This window comes from Acinonyx jubatus, chromosome B2 (genome assembly GCF_027475565.1).
Source record: "Acinonyx jubatus isolate Ajub_Pintada_27869175 chromosome B2, VMU_Ajub_asm_v1.0, whole genome shotgun sequence".
In the NCBI taxonomy this organism is placed as follows: domain Eukaryota; kingdom Metazoa; phylum Chordata; class Mammalia; order Carnivora; family Felidae; genus Acinonyx; species Acinonyx jubatus.
The window spans coordinates 63876048-63901305 of NC_069385.1; the positions used below are offsets into that span (position 1 = coordinate 63876048).

General features: G+C 38.1%; 1 protein-coding gene across 20 annotated transcripts in view; it reads right to left on the reverse strand.

The window, feature by feature from the left end:
* KLHL32 (kelch like family member 32) overlaps positions 1–25258 on the reverse strand; it is a 241943-nt gene that overhangs the window by 57959 nt on the left and 158726 nt on the right. For 10 of the 20 annotated variants that reach the window (XM_015077790.3, XM_053222451.1, XM_027057227.2 and 7 more), the window contains one exon: positions 4367–5093. The exons of 3 other annotated variants lie outside the window; for them this stretch is intronic. In XM_015077790.3, the coding sequence (XP_014933276.1) occupies positions 4367–5093 (727 nt within the window). Of the gene's footprint in view, positions 1–4366; positions 5094–13701; positions 15583–25258 lie in introns of those variants that run through there. 7 more of the 20 variants (XR_008298452.1, XM_027057231.2, XM_027057228.2 and 4 more) reach the window with 5 other exon arrangements.

The window sequence follows — 25258 nt, forward strand, 5'->3', positions numbered from 1 at the left end:
CAAGAGATTAGAGCAGACATAAATGAAATAGAAACTAAAAAGAAAAAAAAATAGGACAGATCAACAAAACTAGGAGCTGGTTCTTTGTAATGATCAAACCTTTAGGCAGACTCATAAACAACAACAACAACAACAACAACAACAACAAAGAGAGAAAGGACTCAAACAAATCCAGAAATGAAAGAGGAGAAATAACAACCAACACCACAGAAATATGAAAGATTATAAGAGAATATGGTGAAAAATTATGTACCAGCAAATTGGACAACCTAATAGAACTGGATAAATTCCTATAATCATATAACTTCCCAAAACTGAATCAGTAAGAAATAGAACATTTGAACGGATGCATTACCAGTAATGAAACTGTATCAGTAAAAAAAAAAAAAAAACTCCCAAAAAACAAAAAATTCCAGGACCAGACAGCTTCACAGGTGAATTCTACCAAACATTGAAAGAAGAGTTGATTCCTATTCTTTTCAAACTATTCCAAAAAATAGAAGAGGAAGGAAGCTTCAAATTCATTCTATGAGGCCACCATTACCCTGATACCAAAACCAAATAAAAACACCACACAAAAAAAGAGAAGTACAAGCCAAAATCTCGATGGAACATAAATGAAAAAATCCTCAACAAAATTAGCAAACCAAATTCAACAATACACTAATAAAACAATCATTCATCACAATCAAGTGGGATTTATTCCTGGGATGGAAGAATGTTTCAACATTTGCAAATCAATCAATGTGATACATCACAGCAATAAGAGAAAGAATAAAAACCATATGATCATTTAAATAGATGCAGAAAAACCATTTAACAAAGTACAACACATTCATGATAAAAAAAAAAACAAAGTCTCAACAAAGTAGGATTAGATCGAACATACCTTAACATAATAAAGGCCATATAGGACAAACCCACAGCTAATATCATACTTAAAGGGAAAATACTGAGAGCTTTTCCTCTAAGATTAGGAAAAAGACAAGGATTTCCACTCTCACTAATTTTATTCACCATAGTACTGGAAGTTCTAGCTGCAGCAACCAGACCAGAATAAAAATGAAAGGCATCCAAATTTGTAAGGAAGAAGTAAAATTTTCACTGTTTGCATATGACATCATACTATTTGTAGAAAACCCTGAAGGCTCCACTACAAAAACTGCTAGAACTGATAAATGAATTCAGTAAAATTGCAGAATTCAGAATCAATATATGGAAATCTGGTGAATTTCTATACACTAATAAATAGCAAAAAGAGAAATTAAGAGAACAATCCCATTTACAATTGTGCCAAAAATAAGAAAATACCTAGGAACAAATTTAACCAAGGAGGTAAAAGACCTGTACTCTGAAAACTATAAAACACTGATGCAGGAAACTGAAGATGACACAAACAAATGGAAAGATACTCCATGCTCATAGATTGGAAAAGCAAATATTGTGAAAATATCCATACTACCCAAAGCACTCTACAGATTTAATGCAACCTCTATCAAAATACCAACAGCATATTTTTGCAGAATTAGGACAAATAATCCTAACATTTATATGGAACTACAAAATGCCCTGGGTAGCAAAAGCAATCCTAACAATGAAGAACAAGACTGGGGGAGGAAGGGCGGGTATCACAATCTCAGATTTCAAACCATACTACAAAACTAGAGTAATCAAAACAGTCCAGTACTGGCACAAAAGTATACATACAGATCATTGGAGCAGAATAGAGAACCCAGAAATAAACCCATACTCACAAGGTCAATTAATCTGTGACAAAGGAGGCAAGAACATACAATGGGGGAAAAGACAGTCTCTTCAATAAACAATGTTGGGAAAACTGGACAGCTACATGTGAAAGAATGAAACTGGACCACTTTCTTACACCACACACAAAAACTCAAAATGCATTAAAGACCTAAATGTCAGACCTGAAACCATAAAACTCATAAAAGAAAACAGACAGTAATGTCTTGGACATCAGTCTTAGCAGTATTTTTCTAGATATGACTCCTCAGGCAAGAGAAACAAAAGTAAACTATTGGGACTATATCAAAATAAAAAGCTTTTGCACATTTAACGAAACCATCAAAAAAACAAAAAACAACCTACTGAATCAAAGAAGATACCTGCAAAACATATATCTTATAAGGGGTTAATATCTGAAATATATAAAGAACTCAACCCCAAGAAAATAAATAATCCAATTAAAAAAGGGTAGAGAACCTGAAAAGACATTTTTCCAAGGAAGACATATACATGGCCAACAGACACATGAAAAGATGCTCAACATTACTAATAATCAAGGAAATGGAAATCAAAACCACATTAAGATATCAACTCACACCAGCCAGAATGGCTAGTATCAAAAAGACAAGAAATAACAAGTGTTGTCAAAGAGGTGGAGAAAAGGGAACCTTCATGCACTGTTGGTGAGAATGTAAACTGGTGAAAACACTATGGAAAACAGTATGGAGGTTCTTCAAAAAAAATATGAAATAGAACTACAACATGATCCAGTAATTCCACTACTGGGTATTTACCCCCCACCCCCCCCCCAAATGAAAACACTATGGAAAAGATATATGCATCCCTATGTTTACTGCAGCATTATTTTCAATAGCCAAATTATGGAAGAGGCCCAAGTGTCCAATGATATATGAATGGATAAAGATGTGATATAATATATATGTGTGTATATATATAGATATAATTATTATAATAATCTAAATGGAATATTACTCAGCCATAAAAAAGAATCAGCTCATGCCATTTGTGACAACACAGACGGACCTAAAGTGTATTACGCTGAGTAAAGTAGGTCTGAAAAAGACAAATACCACACAATTTCATTTATGTGTGAGCCCTATAAAACAAAACAAATGAACAAACAAAAACACCAGACACAGAATCATAAATACAGAGAACAAACTGGTGGTTGCCAGTGGGGAGGGGGGTAAAATACATGAAAAAGATTAAGACATACAGACTTAAAAAAAAGTGATTGTGTCTTCTAAATACAAACATCTCAAAGTTACTCTTAGTATTTAAGTTGCCCCTCCCTTGCATGTGCTCGCTATCTCTCTCTCTCTCTCTCTCTCTCTCAAAATAAATAAACTTAAAACAAATTTAGTGGCTTGGAATACCTTATTTAGGCGAGATTTCCTCCCTGAGGGAATGGCAGGGGACTATCAGTTAAATTTCCAGCAATGACTAGGAATTTCATTGCTGACTGGTTAAAGGTTACATTCCTACAGGAATGAATTTAGGGTTAGTGACATGAGGCCTTAATGTAAGTAACTCCATGATGGTCCTGTGAGTTTTCTTTACATTCCAAACCCATATTTTTGCATATCAATTTTTTTTATCTTATATTCCTATTTCTCTTTGTCCTGGACATGGGAATTCAACAAGTTCCATCTGCATTACAAAATGAGTGTCCTCTGAGAGGTGATGGGACTTTCCTCCCCAGTGGGCAATGCTTTCAAAGGAGAAGAGTTTAGATCTTTTCAAGAATTGGATTGGAAACACAGGTTGATAATGTGATGTTAATAACTTACGCCTCATAGACTCCCTCTGTACCAGTGAAAAGGTAGCCAGTAGGGGTTTGCAGGAATATATGCTGTGGATGAAACAAGACTGGCAGTGAGTGGACTACTACTGAAATTGGGCCATGGGTACATGGGATTCACTATACTAGTCTCCTTTTTTCATAATCAAAAGGCTTAAAAAAAGTGTAGACAATGTAAATTAAAATAATAAGTACACCCAAATAATCAGTAAGAATGGAAGATTAAACAAGAATGAAGAATTTAGGATGGTATGCACAACTATAATCCACAGATAATACAAAAACGTATCTTAGCCAATAACTTAAATCTCTTCCCTCCATGTACATGGCTCCTACCTGGATATATACCTATTGCTATACCCATCAAAATGGATTCACTGGACTTTTACTTTGCCTGCCCTGTCTTTGATGGAACATCTCCTAGTCAAGCAGCCCAGAGCGGTTAAAAAAAAAATGGCAAAGAATCTCGACAAGCCACAAGGTGTGTAAAGCAATCCATGAGTATCAAAAACTGACAATCTAAACAATAGAAGGTTTGGTAAGAAAAGGATGTGATGGGCCATTAATTTCCACCTTGAATTTTTACTCATTGAGAAAGTCACAGAAAGCTCAATTATTTCCAATTACATTGCTCTCTAAAGAGTAGGTTTCCAGTAATAAATGTTAATTAGGTAAAATGGCATCCTTGGTTCAGTGGTTCAATTAAACATGGCCACAACTACCAACACTCGACTTTTAAATTTATGCCACAATGAAAAAGTGTTTTTTGATAAATCCAACATATGAGGCACGTTCTACCTGATATCCAAAGAAGACCATCAGCCACATATCCAGCATGACATGAAAGGGATCGGTCAAAGGACTGCACAAAAGTCCATTTGTTCTTCTTGGGGCAATATCGCTCAACTGTAGGCAGAACCTGGCGCAGTTCATTTCTACCCCCAACTGCATAGAGGTATTCATCCATGGCACCCAGCACAAAATGCTCCCGGCAGTTTTTCATGGGTGCTATCTCCGCCCAGGAATTACTGCGGGGGTCATAGCGACAGGCAGTCCTCACAGCACATGTCCGGCCACTAGCATGCTCAACTTCTCCTCCTGCCACAAACAGAAAGTCCCCCATGACTGCTACACAGTGGTGGCTCCTTCCCACGGGCATGGGAGCCAGCTCACTCCAGTTGGCAATGGCAGCTATGAGAGCATTCTCCTGGTCAACAGGATTGAAGTACCGAAGTTCCTTGACTTTACAGACCTCACGCTTTTTCCCACCAATGATATATAGAGTGTCTGACTGGAATCGTGGTTTGGTCCTGCGAGTTTGCCAAACGGGCTGTGCATAGATGCTCTGGTGGTACTCCAGGGCCTCATTGACAAGAGCTGTTGCAGTTTCACTTGCCTGGACGAGGGGGTGGGACAGGGCAACTGTATGGAGAGTATCCACATCCATCAGGCCAAAGCGGATATACTGCAGGAGCTCATCCATGTACTGGTAATGGCAGTTGTGTTCCAACCACCTCACAGCTAGCTGAAACAGAGGGAGGGGGGATGAGAGAATACAAAGGTAAGAAAGAGAACCAAAGCAATGGTGTGCAGGCAGGTCACCTTGTATTCTTTCAGACACTTCATAAATGTATCATAAGACACACTTTTTTTCTTATAAATAGTGTAACAGTAGAATATTTTGATACTCAGCTGAGGAATATTTTTTTCTGCATCAGCAGAGACACAAAAGAGCTCAAGCATTCTTGTAGAGGTCAAGAGCAACATTTAGCAACACCAGAGGAGACTTAAGGTGGCAATTGGGAGGAACAATAATCACTTTTCAAAGAATGAGAACACTGTTGTGAAACAGCCTGTTCTCTTGTTTCATGCAGAAGAGTCATGGTATACCCCACCCCAGGAATGTCTATGGTGAGCAGTGTCACCACAGTACAAGCAGTGTATGTCAACCCATGAGTCAAGGTGCTGTATCAATTTGAGTACAAATGAAAATATGTGATCATCTGAGACCACAAGGTATACTTGGGAGAGAATCAATATGACACTAGTAAAAGGATTTAGAAACAAAGAGCACTTTCCCCCCTGTCCACTTTGGTAGGTCTAATCAGTCAGGAAACAAGAGAAGAAAAAGGAAGACTGTAACCCATCAATTTTATTTTTATTTCCCAATTAGTTTTCATCTTGGAAATATTTGTTGTTTGCACATACAAGATACTGGCAATTTGTTAGAGCCATTTTCACAAAACAGGATATGGAGAATGTTATCTTTGTATTATGGACACAACAGTGAAATGTAATCTTAACCTTTTTGTTTAGGTCTAGATCTCTTTCAAGAAGGAAAAGAGTAAGAATTCTGGGCTACAGATATATAGAATTTCTTCAAACTAAAGAAGGTGTACAAAGTCATAAACAATAAAATTATACAATAATTTAGAAAATACCATCAACAAAAAAACCAATTCATGTTACAGAACACGTTATGTAGTTTAATTAATGTGACTTAATATTTAAGTTTGGCAAATTTTCCTACATACCAACATGAAATATATCTAATATCTCCAGGCAACACATTTGATATAAATTATCCTTAGCAGCACCTATATTAAGCTAGATCTCCTAGATAATATAAATGTGGATGTGAAGGAATTAGCATGAAAAAGTAAAGTAATAAATTAGAATATTAAGTAATTGTGACCAGTGAAACTGGGGTTCTGGCTCTGCTTTTCAGCTGATATGTATCACTGGGGAAAAAAATCTACAGAGGGAGGTGAAGGAAATGTAGTGCTCTTGGACCATTACTCCTAGGCAAATATGAGCTGGGTTTTCACCTGGTGAAAAGGATCATGAAACTCTCTGAAGAACTACATGATTTCATTTAAGAGTTTCATACATAGTTTCTGTATTCATTTTGACAAATGGCTCCAAAAGCAAGGCATATTTGGGGCTTTTCTTTTTAGCTTTCTGAATGAAGAGAATATAGGAAATGAATTCACATCTAATATATACTAAATTGCATCTCTTGATGAACTACGTAGTAACGAGAAATGAGAAAAGAATGCTAGGTAGCCTATCTCTGCCAAGAAGGCAGACAGCAAGGAGGGCAGATGACTGACATTCCCTAGCTGTTTTTCTAGAAGCTGGCTTTTTTTTTTTTTAACTTAAATAAGATACCAACTTGAAGAAAAAAAAATGTATCTGTGTATGGTAATCATGAACAATAATCAAAGATACTGTAGAAGAAAAACATCACTCAGCAATCACCAGGTCTGCGTCAGAAGTAGAGAAGAGTTCCCATAGGCAACATCCTGATTTTTTTCCACCCTACATTTAGAAATTTCAAGGAATGGCATTCCGCCATTTCCCTGGGAAGATAATTCAACAACTTAATAAATGATCTTCCATTCTTTGGCCACAGAGCTTTCAAAAGTTCTCAGGGATAAAGTCATCCATTCAAGGTCATTTGTCATGAACCAGGAAAAATTTTCTGAGATGTAATCTTTGATATTGCTCCTAATTTAATTGAGTAGTTCCAGCTGATACTGCTTTGCTCTGTAACATATTTCTCAGCATCCTTATAGTCCTAATATTTCTGCAAATTTCATATGGATACTATAGAAAACAGCATGAGTGAAACATTAGATAAATATCCATCTCTCCATAGCCTCTTTTTAGAGCACAGTGCTGCCCATTTAATTATTTTTCTCTTTCCTCATAAATCTTTTCTTCCTATGTCATAATCAATCTTCTAATCCATCTCTTAACACTCTCGAGTTTATTTTTATTTTTCCAGCACTCGGTGTCACTTACTGCATGAAAAGTACACAAGCCACAGCTAGGTTCTGCGTTTAAGAAAATCTCTAACAAATCAAACTGGCAGTGGAACAGTGACCACTGTGATCTATCACTGATTAATTTCTGGCTTTCTGTCTATTAGGCCTATATCACATGTATCACGAGGTTTTTCATGTTCAATTTCTCAATACTATGCATTATAGAATGCCTTTTGCACAAACATTTGGTTTGTATTTTCTGGCATAATTTTTATCTTATTTCTTGCCAATATTTCTAACTTCTCACAGACTTCATATAACTTGTGCAATTTTATCATTCTAAATATTTTCAGATTACGCAAATCATTCACAGTTATTGGGTTTATCTTTTCTCCAAATCGAAGGTAGATGAATTTACAATTAACTGTTCTGACACCAACCTCAAAGCAATCTCAGCTAGAATTAGTGTGGTTTATAGATTTAAATCCAGTGATTTCCAAACCTAGCATGCACACAAATTAACTGGGGTTTCTGGTCAAGATGCAGCTTCTGATTCAATAACTGGAGAGAGAATAGGGAGTTTACATATTCTAACCATCTAAAGGTGATGCATATGCTGCTGGTCCATAGACCACACTGAGTCAGAAGATTCCAGACAGATTCCCATTCATGAAAGAGTAAATCAGTGCCTTTTCAGAGTAAATTGAGTCTTTTGTTTCAAAATTGAGAAGGCTTAAATCAAATGAAGTCTAAGTTGGATGTTTTAGTAAAAATATAGGACACTTATAGTTTAGTATTAAAGGTAAAACAATACATTTCCTATATGGTAAGATATGGCTAAGATCTTACTATGGGTAAGACAGCATATTTTGAGACCTCGGTTCTAGAAGGTCTATAAATCAAAGGCTGATTCTGACAGTATATAGTGAGTCACGTAAACACTGCAGTTCTGCTTTCACAGTAACAAATAAATGTTAAAGGGTGCAACAAGGATGGGGCTAGAGTATATTGTACTAAGCAAAATAAAACAGAGACAAATACCGTATGGTTTCACTCATATGTGGAATTTCAGAAACAAAAGAGCATAGGGAAAAGCAAAGAGGGAGAGAGGCAAACCAAGAAACAGACTCTTAATTATCAGAACAAACTGATGGTTACCAGAGGGGAGGTGAGGAGGGGGACTAGAGGATGGGGACTGAGGAGCGCCACTTGTCGTGATGGGTTCTAGATGCATGGAAGTGGTGAATCACTACATTCTACGCCTGAAACTAACATTACCCTGTATGTTAACTAACTGGAATTTAAATGAACACTTTAAAAAAAGAGTAATTGTACTCTGTTTTTACTTTCGTAAAAATGTAAAAGAGAAAAACTATGGAAAGCATAGATAACTCTTATTTATCCAAATAATGAAAAAAATGGCAAAGAAATTTCAGAACAATGAACTACCTCAAAATCACTTCTACACCATGACTTCTTCACAGAGTCATGCTGAATTAAAGGTAAGGTGGTTGAGGAAATCCTGGGGCCCATTTAAGGGGCCTCCATTACCCATTTGAAGGCTGATTCATCACCAGAGCATCACAGAACCTAAAGACCACAGTTAGCTTTGTAGTATATTCTGGTGCTTATGCTTGAAAACATAAGGGAACTGGTGGTTTTTAATCACCCTACACTGAGAAAGCATAAATCAGGGCAGGCTGAAATCCTATTCTATTTTACTTACTCTAGCATACTGATATCCCCATCACTCTAAACTGTAGCATATTTTAATTAGGAGAAAAATGGAGCAATTAGCAAAAGTCTTTATCTCCCACTTTTTTTGGAGACAAAGCCAGCAAGAGTGGAAAAAAAATTAAAGATTCTGTCTGGGAAGGCACACAAAGAGTACCATTATGCAAGATGTTTCCTAAACCATGTGAAACACAAGACAGTATCATCTCTAAAGACTACAGGAGGGGCACCTGGGTGGCTCAGTCTGTTAAGCGTCCGACTTTGGCTCAGGTCATGATCTCACCGTTTGTGAGTTCGAGCCCCACATCAGGCTCTGAGCCTGGAGACTGCTTCAGATTCTGTTTCCCTCTCTCTTTGCCCCTCCCCCACTGTTACTCTGACTTTCTCTCAAAAATAAGCAAACATTTAAAAAAATTAAAAAAAAAAAAAGACTACGGGAGATCTCCCAAGCATTTTGCCTGACCCAGTCTAGCTCATCTTACCCTGAGATGGAGAATTGTTTCTTCCTACAAGGGGCATTTGCTACAGCTTATTCCAGCTTCAACACATCTCATCCTCAGATCCTTGATAAGAACAATGCCTGCACACAGTAGGCTATACATATTTGTTAAAGGGAAAATTATTTACAGGGCGCCTGAGAGGCTCAGTCAGTTGAGCATCCAACTTCGGCTCAGGTCAGGCATGGTTCATGGGGTTCGAGCCCCACATCAGGCTCTGCACTGACAGCTCAGAGCCTGGAGCCTGCTTCGGATTCTGTGTCTCCCTCTCTCTGCTCCTCGCCTGCTCACACTCTGTCTCTTTCTCTAAAGTAAATAAACATTAAAAAATATTTTTTAAGAAGGGAAAATTATTTACAACTGTTCTTCTGCTATTTCTCATATTCTTCTTGAACAAATAATATCAATTCCTCTATATAATTATCTACCTATCACAGGTTTTGGTTTCCTATTATCTCATCTTCATGGCTTTCCTCTAAAGTCCTTATAAACTCTAAAAATGTCACACAACAGCATGCAGTGTACTAAACTTACATATATAAGACCCTTGTTTTACTCCTTCACATGATTGGTGCCAACCACCTCTATTTGAGGTTCTTGGCAATGCAATGAACATCATAGTCTTTTAAGCCCTCAAATAAATAAAATATTAGGGTAAGAAAACACTTTAGAATCCATTTGGTATTTGGTTTAAGCTTCTCAATTTTACAAACAGAAATCAAATCTAGACAAGTTATCTCTCTTACCTCAAGTCGTGCAACTAATTAGAAAAGCTGGAACTGAAACCCCAGTTTTTTAGACTCTTAACTATAGACAACAAACTGAGGGTTGCTGGAGGGGAGGTGGGTTGGGGAGATGGGTGAATTGGGTGATGGGCATTAAGGAGGGCACTTGTTGCGATGAGCACTGGGTGTTGTAAGTCAGTGATGAATCATTAAATTCTACACCTGAAATTAATATTACACTGTATGTTAACTAACTGGAATTTACATAAAAATTTTAAACTACAAAAATAAATTAATAAAGCTGAAAAAAACTAAAATAAAAACAAACCCAGTTTTTAAATTATACAACTATTTTTCTATTGTATCATATCATTCTTTTTCTCTTTTTTTTAGTGTTTTTTATTTATTTTTGAGAGAGCACAAGCAGGGGAGGGGCAGAGAGATGGGGGCAGAGGATCTGAAGCAGGCCCTGCACTGACAGCAGCGAGCCCAATGTGGGACTTGAACTCACGAATCATGAGATCATAACCTGAGCTGAAGTCAGATGCTCAACTGACTGAGCCACCCAGGTGCCCCGATTATTATTTTTCCATCAGTAATCATTTTTTTGATAAATTTTTTAAAAGTTTTATTTTATTTATTTTGAGACAGTGACAGTGTGAGGAGAAGAGGGGTAGAGAGAGTGGGAAAGAGACTATCAAGCAGGCTCTGCACTGTCAGCACAGAGCCCACTGCAGGGCTCGAACCCACGAAACGATGAGATCACGACCTGAGCCGACACTGAGAGTCAGACACTTAACCGACTGAGCCACCTAAGCGTACCAACCATCAGTAATTATTTTAAGATAGAATGTAATTAAGACCAAAGATAACTTCCATATTTAGAGTTAAATTAAAAAAATAAAGTATTTTTTAAGAATGTTTTGCTTGAAGGTAGGTGGACAGTATTTTTCAATAAGTCTCATTTATGGATTACTTCAACATAAAAAGCATATATTTAATGCTTTTAAAAATTCTTTTAATGCTTTAAAGAGTGTGTAATTAAAGAACAAATATTTAAGGTAAAAGGCCTTAATATCCTTTGAGTCTTGAATTATTGTTTTACTTTTACGGAATATGTATTTTAATTCTAGGTCATTTCTTGTTAACTAAACCTGGCTCAAAAATATATAGAAAAGGCAATCCTTTCCTATTAGTTTTCTCAGTGTATCCCCACTGATTACCATTCTATGGAGTAGCATATAGGATATATCATATATATATATCATATACTTATATATATATGTAAAATCCTATGGTATATAATCTTAAATTCTACAAATTTTACTCTAATTCAATTAAAACATACAGTTTACTCATGCATGTCAGGAACACACCAATGAGCAAACATCACATTCCTAATATTATAAATCCTCAGGAATCCAAAGGAATCCAAATTCCTTTATTGTTCATACTCAAACACAGCCAGAAGCTGCTGTTTTGAAATCTAAAATTCCTAATCCTTTCAAAGCAGCAGCTGTTTTGAAGTCTAACTCTTGCTTATATATGTATGTCTGTCTGTATGTATACTACACAAAATGAACCCAAAGTAATGTCAAAACAATAACAAACCTTACATTCAGAGATTTCCTGAAATATATATGAATTATAAAGTCATCCCAAATCCAAGAACACACATCTTCCATACAAGTCCTTTATGTCTTGCAACGCATATAAAAATGCCCTTTACAGAGGCAGTTCTCTTCAGATGAGAGATCAAATCTTTTTAATCAACACTAACGAAAGATAAAGTCCTTGCCACATTGTTCAAAAGCACTATTTATTTGTGTTCAAAAGCACTATTTCTTTGTCTTGATTCACAAATTTTCACTGAAAAGGATGTTCTTATCACAGTACTTATCAGCCAGAGCTGAGTAAGCAAGGACTGATATTTTTGCCCACAGCCTTATTCTGCCCCCCTGGCCAGGGGCACCTGTAATTATTCTCCTATTTAAAACTTTGTTGTAGACAGCTTTGCTGAAGGGGCAAACCAAACCCTCCCTCTTGCAGGAGCCCACGCTGTGAAGGCACAAGTGTCTATATCCTTGCCAGTCCTGTCATCCTGCTGAGATAAGCCAGGGCACCAGTCTCCCCTCAGTGCCCGAGAGGCAGCATCAATTCCACACTTCTGCAAATTCAAAAAGGGACAAAGAAAGGGCACAAGAGCAAATCAACAACCAAATGACATTCCTAAACCTCCAAAAAGAGCCGGCATGTTAAAGAGCGTTTGGCCAACCGGGGTGGCAAGCCATGGAAGTATCTTTTAATATATTAAGTGACAATGCATGGACAGTTTTTCCACTCTAAATGGAGTATCAGCAAACTTTCCATCTTCCAGTCCATGTCCTCACAGGGATGGTGCATAACTGTTATACATTACATTAAAGAACATCATTTTATACATTATTTTATAATGCCTTAAATCCTAATAACATAAACATAAAACTTTAGCAAGATATCTTCCTAATGTTACATATAATTTCTTTAGATCATAGGTGTGGACGATTCCCCTAGAATGAGTGAGCAGGTGTTGAGGCTTAACCATGTTAAACTACATAGAAGCTCACCGCATTAACATGAGTCATGTGAAGTCTGAATAGTGACATCTTAAACCAGAGTAATGACTGCCATAGAGAGTAAAGTTCATGTTAATAAATAAATGTGCCAAATTTTGTGGCCATATTCTCTTCTTTGAGACCAAATGAAAAATTTCTGTTCAAAAAGACAACATTGTTATAAAATCCTAAATCACCAGAAACTAGGGACACAGGATCAGGGCATTTCCTCTACCAGAACAATGAAAATGTTACCATGGAGGAACATTAAAAATTATAACAGTGCTCACTCGAGTGCTATAATTAAAACTGTGTCAACATTTTGCTTGTAAAACAGATTTTTCAAGGGAGGTTGCACATTAACCATTATAGCTGACTATAGACTTATATAAGACATATAAGCGATTTTTTCCTCCAAGAAATATATTTCAATAGAATCAAATCTGATGAGGCCCAAGGTTCATATATTGTCAGAAGAAAAGACCTGACATATTTTTAAAAGAATATTCAGCTTAGCAGATATGATAATAATACATATTCTTTCATTGTTCATTTAAAACTTTATGAAGTTGGAGACTAACAAATGCTTTTATTTTCATCTTCAGGATAAAATGTATGCCTAGTGATAGTCTGGTTTCTCTTCAAGTCATATAAATCTTTTGCCTTTTACTAAGGATTTACATAAAGAGGAATAGTTACAAGTTTTTTTTTAGGATTTAGGATTTTTTAGGATTTTAGGATTTTTTAGGAGATATATATATATATATATATATATATATATATATATATATATATATATAATGTATACAGCTTACTCTCCAATGGCTCAGAAAAAAACCCTCTCTTTCTCTCCCCCATCTCTCCCTCTCTTTCCCTCCTGTATTTTCTTTCTTGATATGTATCTATAGAGATCTAAATATTTATAAAGAGAGACAGAGAGATAGAGACAGAGACAGAATATATGATAAAGCACATGAAGTAATTTGTTTAAGAAATCAGCAAATCGTATGGGTATTCTTTGTGCTATCCTTACTCTTGTCACTTTTCTTTAAGTTTGAAATTATTTTGAAATAAAAAATTGAGAAAACAAAATTGTGCACGATAATCATCTTTACATATAGTATTATATTCATATATTTAATTACATGCCAAAGAATATCAAAAGCAAGATCCCTTGAGACCAAGGGGTGTTCCAGGTATTTAAGAGGGCAAAACAAAAATTGGCCTGAGTTGTCCTTTGGTTCAGTCTTGTAACACAAGAGGATATTTCAAAAGGATTTTATAAGGGTTACATGTCAAAATGAAGAGAAAATAAACACAGGAAAAAAGATGAGGTTAGTATACTGTTGTGTCCTTTCCACCTGTGAGAACTGGCCACCAGTTTGAGCTGACCTTTGAAAACTTAATAGAAAGAACAGTACAAGTATGGTTGATATTGTACCAGTCATTTGGCTTCTCATCTGTAAAATAAGTGAGTTGATGAGAGAGTCTCTTCTACTTCTAGGATATATGTCACCTACACATCCACCAAAAGTAGTATTTTAAACTAGAATCCTCCAAACTTCCTATAGGTGGTAGAGACAACCAAAATTAATCACTAGGTCTAGTAACCATGTTCCAGATTTTCACAGCACACATAGTTTTTATAAATCTCTTTTCAGAAAAATAAAGTGATTTTTTTTGTCTATAATTCTATACTCACCAGAAATATATGCATGTTTATGTGCACATGCAGACAATCAGGTCATATCATGGTTTTTTTCTCCCTGGGAACAACTTTGTTCAGAACATATCATCTCACTTAACAGTTACCATCTCTTGTAAAAACAAAATAATCTCAGCCAAAGAACACACATTTCAAATTTGTAAGACAACTGCTTCAAGGTACTATTTATTTAAATTCTCAGAAGGAGACTATATATATCAAGGCAAACATTCTTCAAACTAATCACATAAATTTTTATCTCAGGACTGTCTTGAAATATACCATCCCCTTACTTATGTATAAGCTTTTCACATGGGAAAAATATCCCACAGAACAACCAAGACAACTACAATCATCTGCACCAATAATGCTGCAGGGAAAATGGAACACATCCTTCATCTCCTCCTATGTTAGCAAAATACAGGAACAATTAGAAATAACTTCTTCTACTTGCCTTCCAATGACCTGATAATGGTCTCTGAGCCTAAAAGTAATACTCATTCATCTAATCCTTGATGGCATCAGAATATTATTTGAAGCTGGACTGATAATAATAAAATAAGTAAAATCTTAGTGTCTACGTATTTATATATGACATCCTTCTGAATACCAAAGAGACTGCATGTTTTCACTGAAATATTAAGCTCATATTGTTAGAACAACACTGGAAAATGACAGAATGCCAACTCAATCAACAGAATAAAACCCTGCTACATCCCATTGGCAATAGGACTAGAATGGCCCTACATGGGTCACAGCATTTTGTGTTTCCCAGCTACTGTATGCAACGAAGATGGATTATCAGGGCAAAGACCGCTGAAATGGCCAGGAAAATCTGATGCTTTTTTCTATCACTAATTCGTATGCACCCATAGAGGTGAATGTGACACAGTAAAGAAGGAGGCAGGACTTGATGTCAAAGATCTGTTTCTGCAACTTATTTGGGCATTTATGAAAAACACTGGCATCCTGAGGCTCAGCTTCAGCATCTGCAAAACAAGGATGATATTAGTTACATCACAGGTGTCTCCAGAGGACTGAAAGGGAAAGCCTGTGACGGAGCTTGGCAAACTACAATATTTAGACCATATACAGAATTAACATGATGGCAAGGTGCCACTGAGAGATGGAGCTAATCCTCAATTCAATTATTCTTTTGAATTCATGATAAAAGCGGCCCATTCAGACTATTTTTTATCAAACACAGTACTGTGAAATACTGGTATAAATTTTGAGAAATTGCTGAATTCTGAGAAATTCATAAGAAAGTTGCAACACAGTATTAAGTACTTCACATGTCGTAAAAGCATGACAAATAATCTGTTGCAGATTATAAACTAGTCCTTACGATGAGCCTGTTTTCACAGAAATGGACCCAGTAATTCTAACTCAGTAATTTAAGGTCTGTTGCTTTGTTAAATCCCATGTCAGAGAGGAATGAATGAATGAATGAATGAATGACGAGAGAGATATAGACATAAACTTGGTTGTTTTTGCATAATACTCAGCATATATCCACTTTCTTCACTTGGCTTGAGTCTCTCATTAAAAATACTTGAATTTGGGGCGCCTGGGTGGCTCAGTCGGTTAAGCCTCCGACTTCAGCTCAGGTCACGATCTCGCGGTCCGTGAGTTCGAGCCCCGCCTCAGGCTCGCTGATGGCTCAGAGCCTGGAGCCTGCTTCCGATTCTGTGTCTCCCTCTCTCTCTGCCCCTCCCCCGTTCATGCTCTGTCTCTCTCTGTCCCAAAAATAAAATAAACGTTAAAAAAAAATACTCGAATTCATGTCCATAAGTCCCCTCAAATCTCAACTCAGTTCACTGGGTGGCAAGGAAAAACATATATAAGCTAAGTTTTCTGGCTTGAGACAACTAAAATAATGATTGATTGTCTGAGCTGATTACTTTTCTTCTTGTTTTGTTGCTCTGAGGCAAATGATGCAACCATGAATCTTTTCTTTTAGATTTTTTATTCATCCATTCCTCACTTTCTTTTTGAGTGTCCATTATGTGCCAGGAACTTACTTAGTGAGAAAGAGGATTCTAATCAGTCCACAACTACACATTCTTATTTGCCATTCACTTCCAAGCTCTATTAATACCATAAAACTCAAGGCTTACTCTTGACCTCAAATGTCTTAACTTATCCCTGTAAAATATACTCATGGAATACTGGAATTAGGGGAAGGAAAATCCTGCAAATTTAGAGTTCTGCAAATTCTGTCTATTGTAAGCAGATTTTCAGACACATGCAAAAACCATCTTTTAATGCTGCCATTTCCCTCATGGGTGTTTTCAATATTGCTGGCACACTTATATAAATTTTATGGTTAAAAAAAAAAGCTGTTTAATTTGTAAACATGCCCTGGAGCATCCTGAGAGCATCAAGCCTTGGAATATTTCTTTATGAACTGATTCAATAATAATGAACCAATAGCAGGTTCACTGGCACACATACTCTCTGCCTGAAATTAAACCTCTAATGACCAAAAGGACCTCACAGGCTCAAGCAGCTGCCCCAGGTCACTGATACAGACAGAGATAGTCAAATCCCTCAAACAAACGTTACTATGATGAATTTAGATGTCCAGGGAGTATCTAAGCTGTACTTAAGGTTCTAATGTTGGCAGCCTCCAAATAAAAAGAAAATCATCCTCAATGGTCACTTTAAACACTATGTTAGAGCTATGGAGCACATTGATTGAAGTGGGGGAGCCCCCTAAATGAAATGTACGACTAAACATTGTTGGGGGCCAGACTCTACTATCAAGGGAATGGAGCTGGTGGGCTGGGGAGGCAGAGCCTACCTTCTCAGTGAGTTGCAGAGAATACACATGAAGGCAATGCCCACCACTGAACACCACTACACGAATTTCAGCTCGGCTACTGATGTTTCAATAGAATCTTGGGGTGGCTGGGTGGCTCAGTCAGTTAAGCGTCCAACTCTTGATTTCGGCTCAGGTCGTAATCTTACGGTTCATGGGCTCGAGCCCCGTGTTGGGCTCTGTGCTGAAGGTGCAGAGCCTGCTTGGGATTCTCTCTCTCTCCCTCTCTTTCTCCCCCTCCCTTTGTGCACACGTGCTCTCTCTCCAAATAAATAAAGTTTAAAGTAAATACTAGAATCTTACACACTGCAGTCTCTAACTTCATTTTATCATAGCATAAATAACCCGGGAACAGTGAATCCTCTATTCATACCTTGCAACAACTCTGAGTATAATACACAAGTAATACTTTTGTCAAAGAAGATACATTCTTCAGCACAATTATCATACATTCTTTGGCTGGGGGAAGTAGCTTAGAGAACCAATCCATAACAGCCATGTAGGGAAGATGGATATGTGGAAAAATAAGTGCAATGCAGGAGACCCAGGGCCTTGACAATCTCAGAAGACTTGTGCAGAAGAGTGGGCTGCAATGGATGAAGGAATGAGTATTCAGTAGTAGCCGTGCCAGAGGCTACACTGAAAGATCTGTTTCAGCCCCAGTGCCTGGCACCCTGCATGAAACCTGTAAGTGTTTGCTGAACGAGAAGCAGTGGGAATGGAGAGATGGCAAACTGGGGAAATCACAGTTCTGACACATCCTTATAAGGTCAAGGAACCAGATGTGTGAAGAGCAATGGGAACTTTGAAGGCGAAGATGGAAGAATTGAAGAGGAGAGAGAACATGCATCCAATGCCCAGCCTGGGAAGCAGAAGACATGCTGCCCAGGCCAGGAGGCACTCTGCAAGACCTTATTAGGGGACATCACGGCTGGGGGGATACAGTGTTGGTGAACAGAGCCAATGTGAGAGCACAGCAGTAGGCATGTGCTGGAGGGTATAGGAAGACACAGGAAAAGCAGTCTGTTTGGGACATTGGTTTTCCACGATTAGGTATAAAGGGTACAACAGATCAGGGAATATAGGAACCCAGTCAGGCTTAAACCAAAACAACCTGAAATAATGAGCTATACTTCCTTTAAGAAGAAACAGTCTTTGCTTAAGTCCCATGAGTTTGTGAACACAGTGAATCTATAAAATAAAATCACTCATTGTCACAGATGCCATAAATTAATAACAAAATTAAGACTTTTTTAAATACCAAAAACTCATTGATTTGAAATTCCCCCCCCCCCATTATCTTTTAACTCCCCATTGCATAAACAAAACAAGGCATAACTCATTGATAATTTTCCCAAGCAGCCCTGAGGGCTATTTTATCCACGCTGTCCATAGAGCTAAACGGAACTAATCACTTGTGGTCTAGTGTGGCGAAGTATCTGGTGAGACCATATGTATCTGTGTGTGTGTGTGTGTGTGTGTGTGTGTGTGTGTGTGTGTGTATACCCTCAATCCTATTCTTTTTAAATAAACATTTTATTTTTTATTATTTTTTTTCAACGTTTATTTATTTTTGGGACAGAGAGAGACAGAGCATGAACGGGGGAGGGGCAGAGAGAGAGGGAGACACAGAATCGGAAACAGGCACCAGGCTCTGAGCCATCAGCCCAGAGCTTGACGCGGGGCTCGAACTCACGGACCGCGAGATCGTGACCTGGCTGAAGTCGGAGGCTTAACCGACTGCGCCACCCAGGCGCCCCTAAATAAACATTTTAAATAGCACTACTGCTTAAATAAGGGCTGCATTAAGACAATAACCGAATTCAATGACTTAATTTATTTTTGGAGCCTCTTCAGGTGAGATTGAATTATCACGTAATGGCTCTCTTTATATTCAAAAATGAATAGCTTACTTTAAAAACAACGAAATAAATAATGTGAAAACAGAATACTTGAAGTAAAATTATAATCATTATGATGCTGTCACCTTAACACTATAGGCTTAATTGTTTTCCAGTTGACTTGACATGTGAGAAAAATGTCCAAGGCTAGGTAGAAATACACTGCTGAACATTCACTGGGGGAAATGAAACTGAAGACAACATAAATGAAGAAGCAGAACAATGAGGCTCACTCTCAGGTGTCTAGTCCAGGAGACCACTATGCACAGCCGGGAGACAAATAAAGAAATAGTTTTTCTTTACTCTTTCTTTTCTTTTATTCTTCTTTTTAAAAGGTATGCATCAAAGAGGATTGTAGTGAGCCACATACTGTAAACACCAGCATTATTAGGTGTCTGCCTCTTTTTTTTTTTTTTTACGCTATGCTTGAAATAGCAAGATAAGGTGCTGAATTGATACAAATTGGTATCTGCAACTTCTAATAACCTTCTTACTACTAGAGACAAATTTCTGTCTCCCTGCTTCCACCTCCCCAAGAAGGAGGGAAAGGGAGTAAGATGCTGCACTTGGAAACAGGAATTCAACAAATTGTGGTGAGACACGCGAGGGAGGGAAATGTCAGGAGAATGGAACCTTCACTTCCATGCACGTGCCCCTTCTGAACTGACGATGTTTGCGAGTTTGCTGGTTAGTGTAGGAAACGGCGTGGAAATACCCTGTGAGCTGCCTGCTGCATTAGCAAACTGGCTGAAGTATCCCTGTCGTTCATACTTCCCCACCACACAATCGGAATGGAAACATTTGCTCTATTGGAAGGCAGTGATAAGGACGGATTTTTAAAGTTCCCATTTTTAAGTGAGAATGAAAGAAAAATGCTCTTCTAGATGTGTTTTGCCTTTGAGCTCCATTTGAAAAAAGAAAAAAAAAAGGCAGAGAAAGCTGCTGTGAAGGTCACCGAGTGAAAGAACTTCCTCAGGGCACAGAATACATTAAATCCCAAGGAAAAAATAAAATGTGATTTCCAGAGTGTGAGGCACAAACTCCAAATGACAATGATTGACAGCCAAACTATATCCGTGCAATATCCAGGACTGCACGTTCTCATTTACCTCAGTGTAGCCAGCAAGCGCCCATTAAACATCCGTCTGATGCCCAAATTAACCTTCTTGGCAAACTGAAAGAGGCACAAACTATCATAATCAACCTTTCATTATCACAGCAGCCTCTAGTTAAAGGGTCAGAATAATTGTGCCATCAGAGCCTTGATTGTTTTCAATCAACAGACGGCTGGAGTGACAGCTCGGTGATGGAGGGGTCTGATGAAACCGCACCAGGCCTAATCAGAGCAGATGAAAGGAAGGCATGATTGGTGCAAATGAACAGTCGTGCCTCTCCTTTTCATTTACAATCTGAAATTACTCTTAAATTTGTGGGGTTTTTTTTTCCTCCCTTATGAGCACCACTGAAAGAATGTTTGACTTATTATGAGTTCTGACAGTGCAGAGTTATAAAACACAGGTAGGGTTATCAGCTGAGGCTTTAAGTGGGTATTCAGCATAATTCTAACAAATTCACTCTTGAAAAGCACAAAATGACTAAAAAGCTTCCAATGACCTAACCTCTCAGCGCCGTTTGATTAACAGACCCATTTATTCCACTGGCATTCTAAATGATGAGAAGATAAAACCGAGGGCAGAAATACCCTGTAAATGTTTTCTCTCCACCCACTGCTCTTGGGTACTAGTTCCTTCTGTCCAAAACCCTTACTGTCCTTCCTTGAAGAACACCATATTAAGGGCTCAAAAGAACTAATCCATCAGAGGATATGGATCAAGGAGGGGTTGTTTTGGGTCAAGAACATGAAGATACACTGGGAACCACAAGAGTAGGTAAGGGACTGGAACACACCAACCCCATGCTGATATCAAAAAGACTATTTGGGGGAAAAAAGGAGTAAGAAATTCTGTGACAGGCTAGGCTAAAACCTGGCACAACAGGGATTTGGGGAAAACTGAAACAATATAAAACTGCATTTATATAGCAGTTTTTGTTAACAAACTACAGACATTAACATCCTTGAAAAATTTAGTGATGGATGGAATGCACACTTGGAATGGCAAAAGTAAGCATCTAACTTCTATTTCCTTCTTGAATCTTGAGACCAACCAGCCAATTATGAGAGGATTATGATTCAAGATAGTAGTACTGCAACACAAAGGAAGGTCTTCCAGCTACAAAGACTAACATGCATCTAATTTCCAAGTGTGTGTCTGCCTGCAAGTGTGTGCATGGCATGAACCCCACCTTCATGTGTATAAGAGACAGGGGACAGGGTGGCTTCTGGATCAAGATTCAGGGTAGTTTTTAACCTTTCAACTCAAATGTTTAAAAAACTTTTTTTTAGATTTATTCATATTTCAGAGACAGAGCGTGAGTTGGGGAGGGGCAGGTACAGAGGGAGACACAGAATCTGAAGCAGGCTCTGAGCTGTCAGCACAGAGCCCGACATGGGGTTCGAACTCACGAACCAAACTGCAAGATCATGACCTGAGCTGAAGTCAGACATTTAATCAGCTGAGCCATCCAGGTGCCCCTCAACTCAAAATCTTTACATAAAACTTAGGCCACTTCATTTGTTAGACTGTGAGTTGGAATGATGACATAGTTATTTAACAAAGTAAAAAGAAGAGTTATTAAACATAGCCTGAAATTTTCTACGCAATATTTAGCAAAATGTGTTTGCTCATATCTAGGCATCTTTTATGAGTCACCACAAATGTACCCATAATGTACAAAATTCCCATGGTCCTACTTATATGAAATACACTCCAAGCAGGATAGTGCTGCCATATGACTTTCTGCAGCACTTCAAAGTTTCTGTTTCTGTTTCTTTTTTTTTTTTAAATGAGCGCCACACCTAGCATGGAGCCCAGAATGGAGCCCAACATGGAGCTTGAGCTCAACCCTGAGATCAAGACCTGAGCTAAGATCAAGAGTTGGGATATTTAACTAACTGAGCCACCCAGATGCCCCTTAGAGTGTGTTTTGTTGTTATTTAGGAGACAATTCTCAAAGTAAGATATCTGGCAAAGGGTTGAATCACAAGTATTTTCCAAATCCATCCTTGCTCTCCTACCACTTTCTTAAGTGCTCATACTCTGCAGCGGTCACTTTACTTCCTGTGCACAGGCACCTGCAGCAAGCTTTACCAAGGACAAACACTCCGTCATCTCCTGAGGGATTAGTTCTTCTCCCAGAGTGGTACTGGCTTTTTAAGGCATGACTTCCTCTGCTTAGAAGGCAGTCTTGTACTGGCCAAAGAAGAGTGACTTCGGGACACTGAACTCGCGTGGATTTGAAACAGGATTTCCTAGCTTGTTCACAAAACATGGAAACTAAAAGCAAGCCGACCTGGGTGAGTGCCTGTTCTAACCCCCACAACCCAAGAAGTGTGGAATTGATCATTCTAATGCACCCACACAGTCCCTCTCCAGGGCCTAAATCTTGCATGAAATGAGAAAGGCAGAAAGATTCTTTAGGGGACGTGGCAAACCTGATAAATCAACTCCTTTGTGTATTATTTACCCTTTATATTGGGCTTCACTCAAAAGAGTATATACTCCCAGAAGTAGGCAGACTTAAGAAATCACTCACAGTCCTCGGTAGGTCCCATGTCATTCTCACAGCCAGAGAGGGATGCCTACAGTGTATTTGACTCTTAACGAGGTGCCATCCTTTCTGGATGGAGAGTTTTAGTTTTACTTTCAGCTGTGAGTAATTTCCCATTGTGATTGGCTGACTTATAGTCAATTTAGTATAATTAATGCCAAATTACATTGTAATTCACGTAGAATTACAAATTAAAAGCTATATTAAGAGCAAATGAATTAATCAAAATTAATGATATTATGCTCACTTGTTTTAAAGTGTTAATAAGATAGGTCCTTCTAAAACGTTTAAACTTCAGAGCATCATCCATCACTCCTTCAATTACCTGATTTCCTTGTGTGGTCAGAGGAGGCATGTGGGCATTTCTCATCAACAAGAACACACACAAAGAAGATACATTCACTCAACCTCCAGCCCTTACAGGACTCTTTTTGGCTTCTGTTCTTGAAGCACCAGTAATATCTGTGTCACTTATCTACACTGACTTGTAATACTCCCTATAGACAGAGGGAAGCAATGTCAAGAATTTTTTTTATATCTATCTCTAGAATTTATCAAGGATTTCTTTTTTCCTAAGAGGATTCTTCTTCTGGTTATGTTTTATCTACCAGGACATCGAAGCCGGCCTGCATTCCCCCAATAACTTGGGGCTTGCCACCCCAGATAATGAAGAAGTGGTCAAAGGAGTAGAACCTCAATCCAGAGAATGCATTAGTCTATTATCGTGGGCACAAAAGAAGTCTAAGAACTAACTTTATCTGTGAATGCTGCCGACGACTATGATATTCTAGAATGGCCACCGTTCTCCTCCAGATGTGACATGTTGAGGTGTTCTTTATTTTTACTTGAAGCAAAAGTTCTGGAGGCAGGAGCAGGAGAAGCAGTGGGTAATGATGTCAGTATTTAACAATGAATGTCAAAGCTTCTGTATCTCTTTTGAATGTAAATAATTCTGATCCTCTGAGCCACTCCATGGCTAACTTTAGATCCTGTCCCCTAGAATGCCCAGAACAGGAAATCTCTATGGCCTCCATGGCCACTCCATTGGACACTCAACTGGCCCAATAAGGATTCCCATAGAAATAGTCTGGGATGCAGGATATGAGCCACAGACTCATGTCTTCTGGAAAGAGAGTAGCATTTATCAATTCCAATAAATTATTTTTTTCTTCTTTTCTCTCAAACCCCATATTTAGACCATCACTGTCAATTTCTGCTACATAAATTTCTAAATCTTCAATATGTTGTGTATAAAATAAAGATATAATGATTCATCACTTCGTTCATTCTATCCAATCTCTAACAGCCTGCAGATTTCCCACCACACAGTCTATGTAGCTGCAGCAAATACAGTGGTGCTCCAGGTTCTCTTTCAAAGTGATTTAATTCCCTGGATTGAAGTTTATTTTAAGCTTATTTATTCATTTTGAGAGAGACAGAGAGAGCATGACCGGGGGAGGAGCAGAGAGAGATGGAGAGAGAGAATCCCAAGCAGGCTCCACGCTCAGTACAGAGCCTGATGCAGGGCTCAATCTCACAACTCTGAGATCATGACCTGAGCCCAAATCAAGAGTCAGATTTTCAACTGACTGAGCCACCCAGGTGCCTTCCTTGACTGGGTTTCAAACTGATCCTCCCTTATGGGCCTTCTCTTTATGCTTTAAATGTCATCACCTGTGCTTGAAAGAATGAAGGACTGCAAGGTGGTTCCCTACCTCTGTCAGAATGCTCTATTCACTTTTCATCAAACAAACCATCTAGAGCCCCAATTTTCCAGGCTCTGATAAAGAAAGACCCTCAGCAACACTTTCCTGCCCTGCTTTTATGGGAGTCATTTTTGCAACTTCCCACAAAGCCATACAACAGGTGAAAATGAAAGTTGGTAATTTCTTAGGAAATGTATACTGCTGGATTGATCATTATAGACTAATATAATCTCTTTGGTTTAGGAGAAGACATATCATGTACTTTGAGTTTCTGTTTTGTTACAGATTTGGTATATTTTGAGAGAATACAATGAGTCGAACCTATGTTGAACCTATACCGTGAAGCGAGTCAATCACTTACCCTCTGTGAGCTTCTGTTTCCTCCCTTGTTAAAATTTGGGTCATATTTGCCTTGTCAACCTTAACAGGCTGATGAGAGACTCAAATGAGATTATGTACATAGAAGCCATTTTAAAATGTAAAGCTCTCCAGGATTGTAAAGAGTTATTATTGTTGCTATTATTGTTGATGAACTTCCGGGCCTAGCCTCAGGGTTTCTACCTCA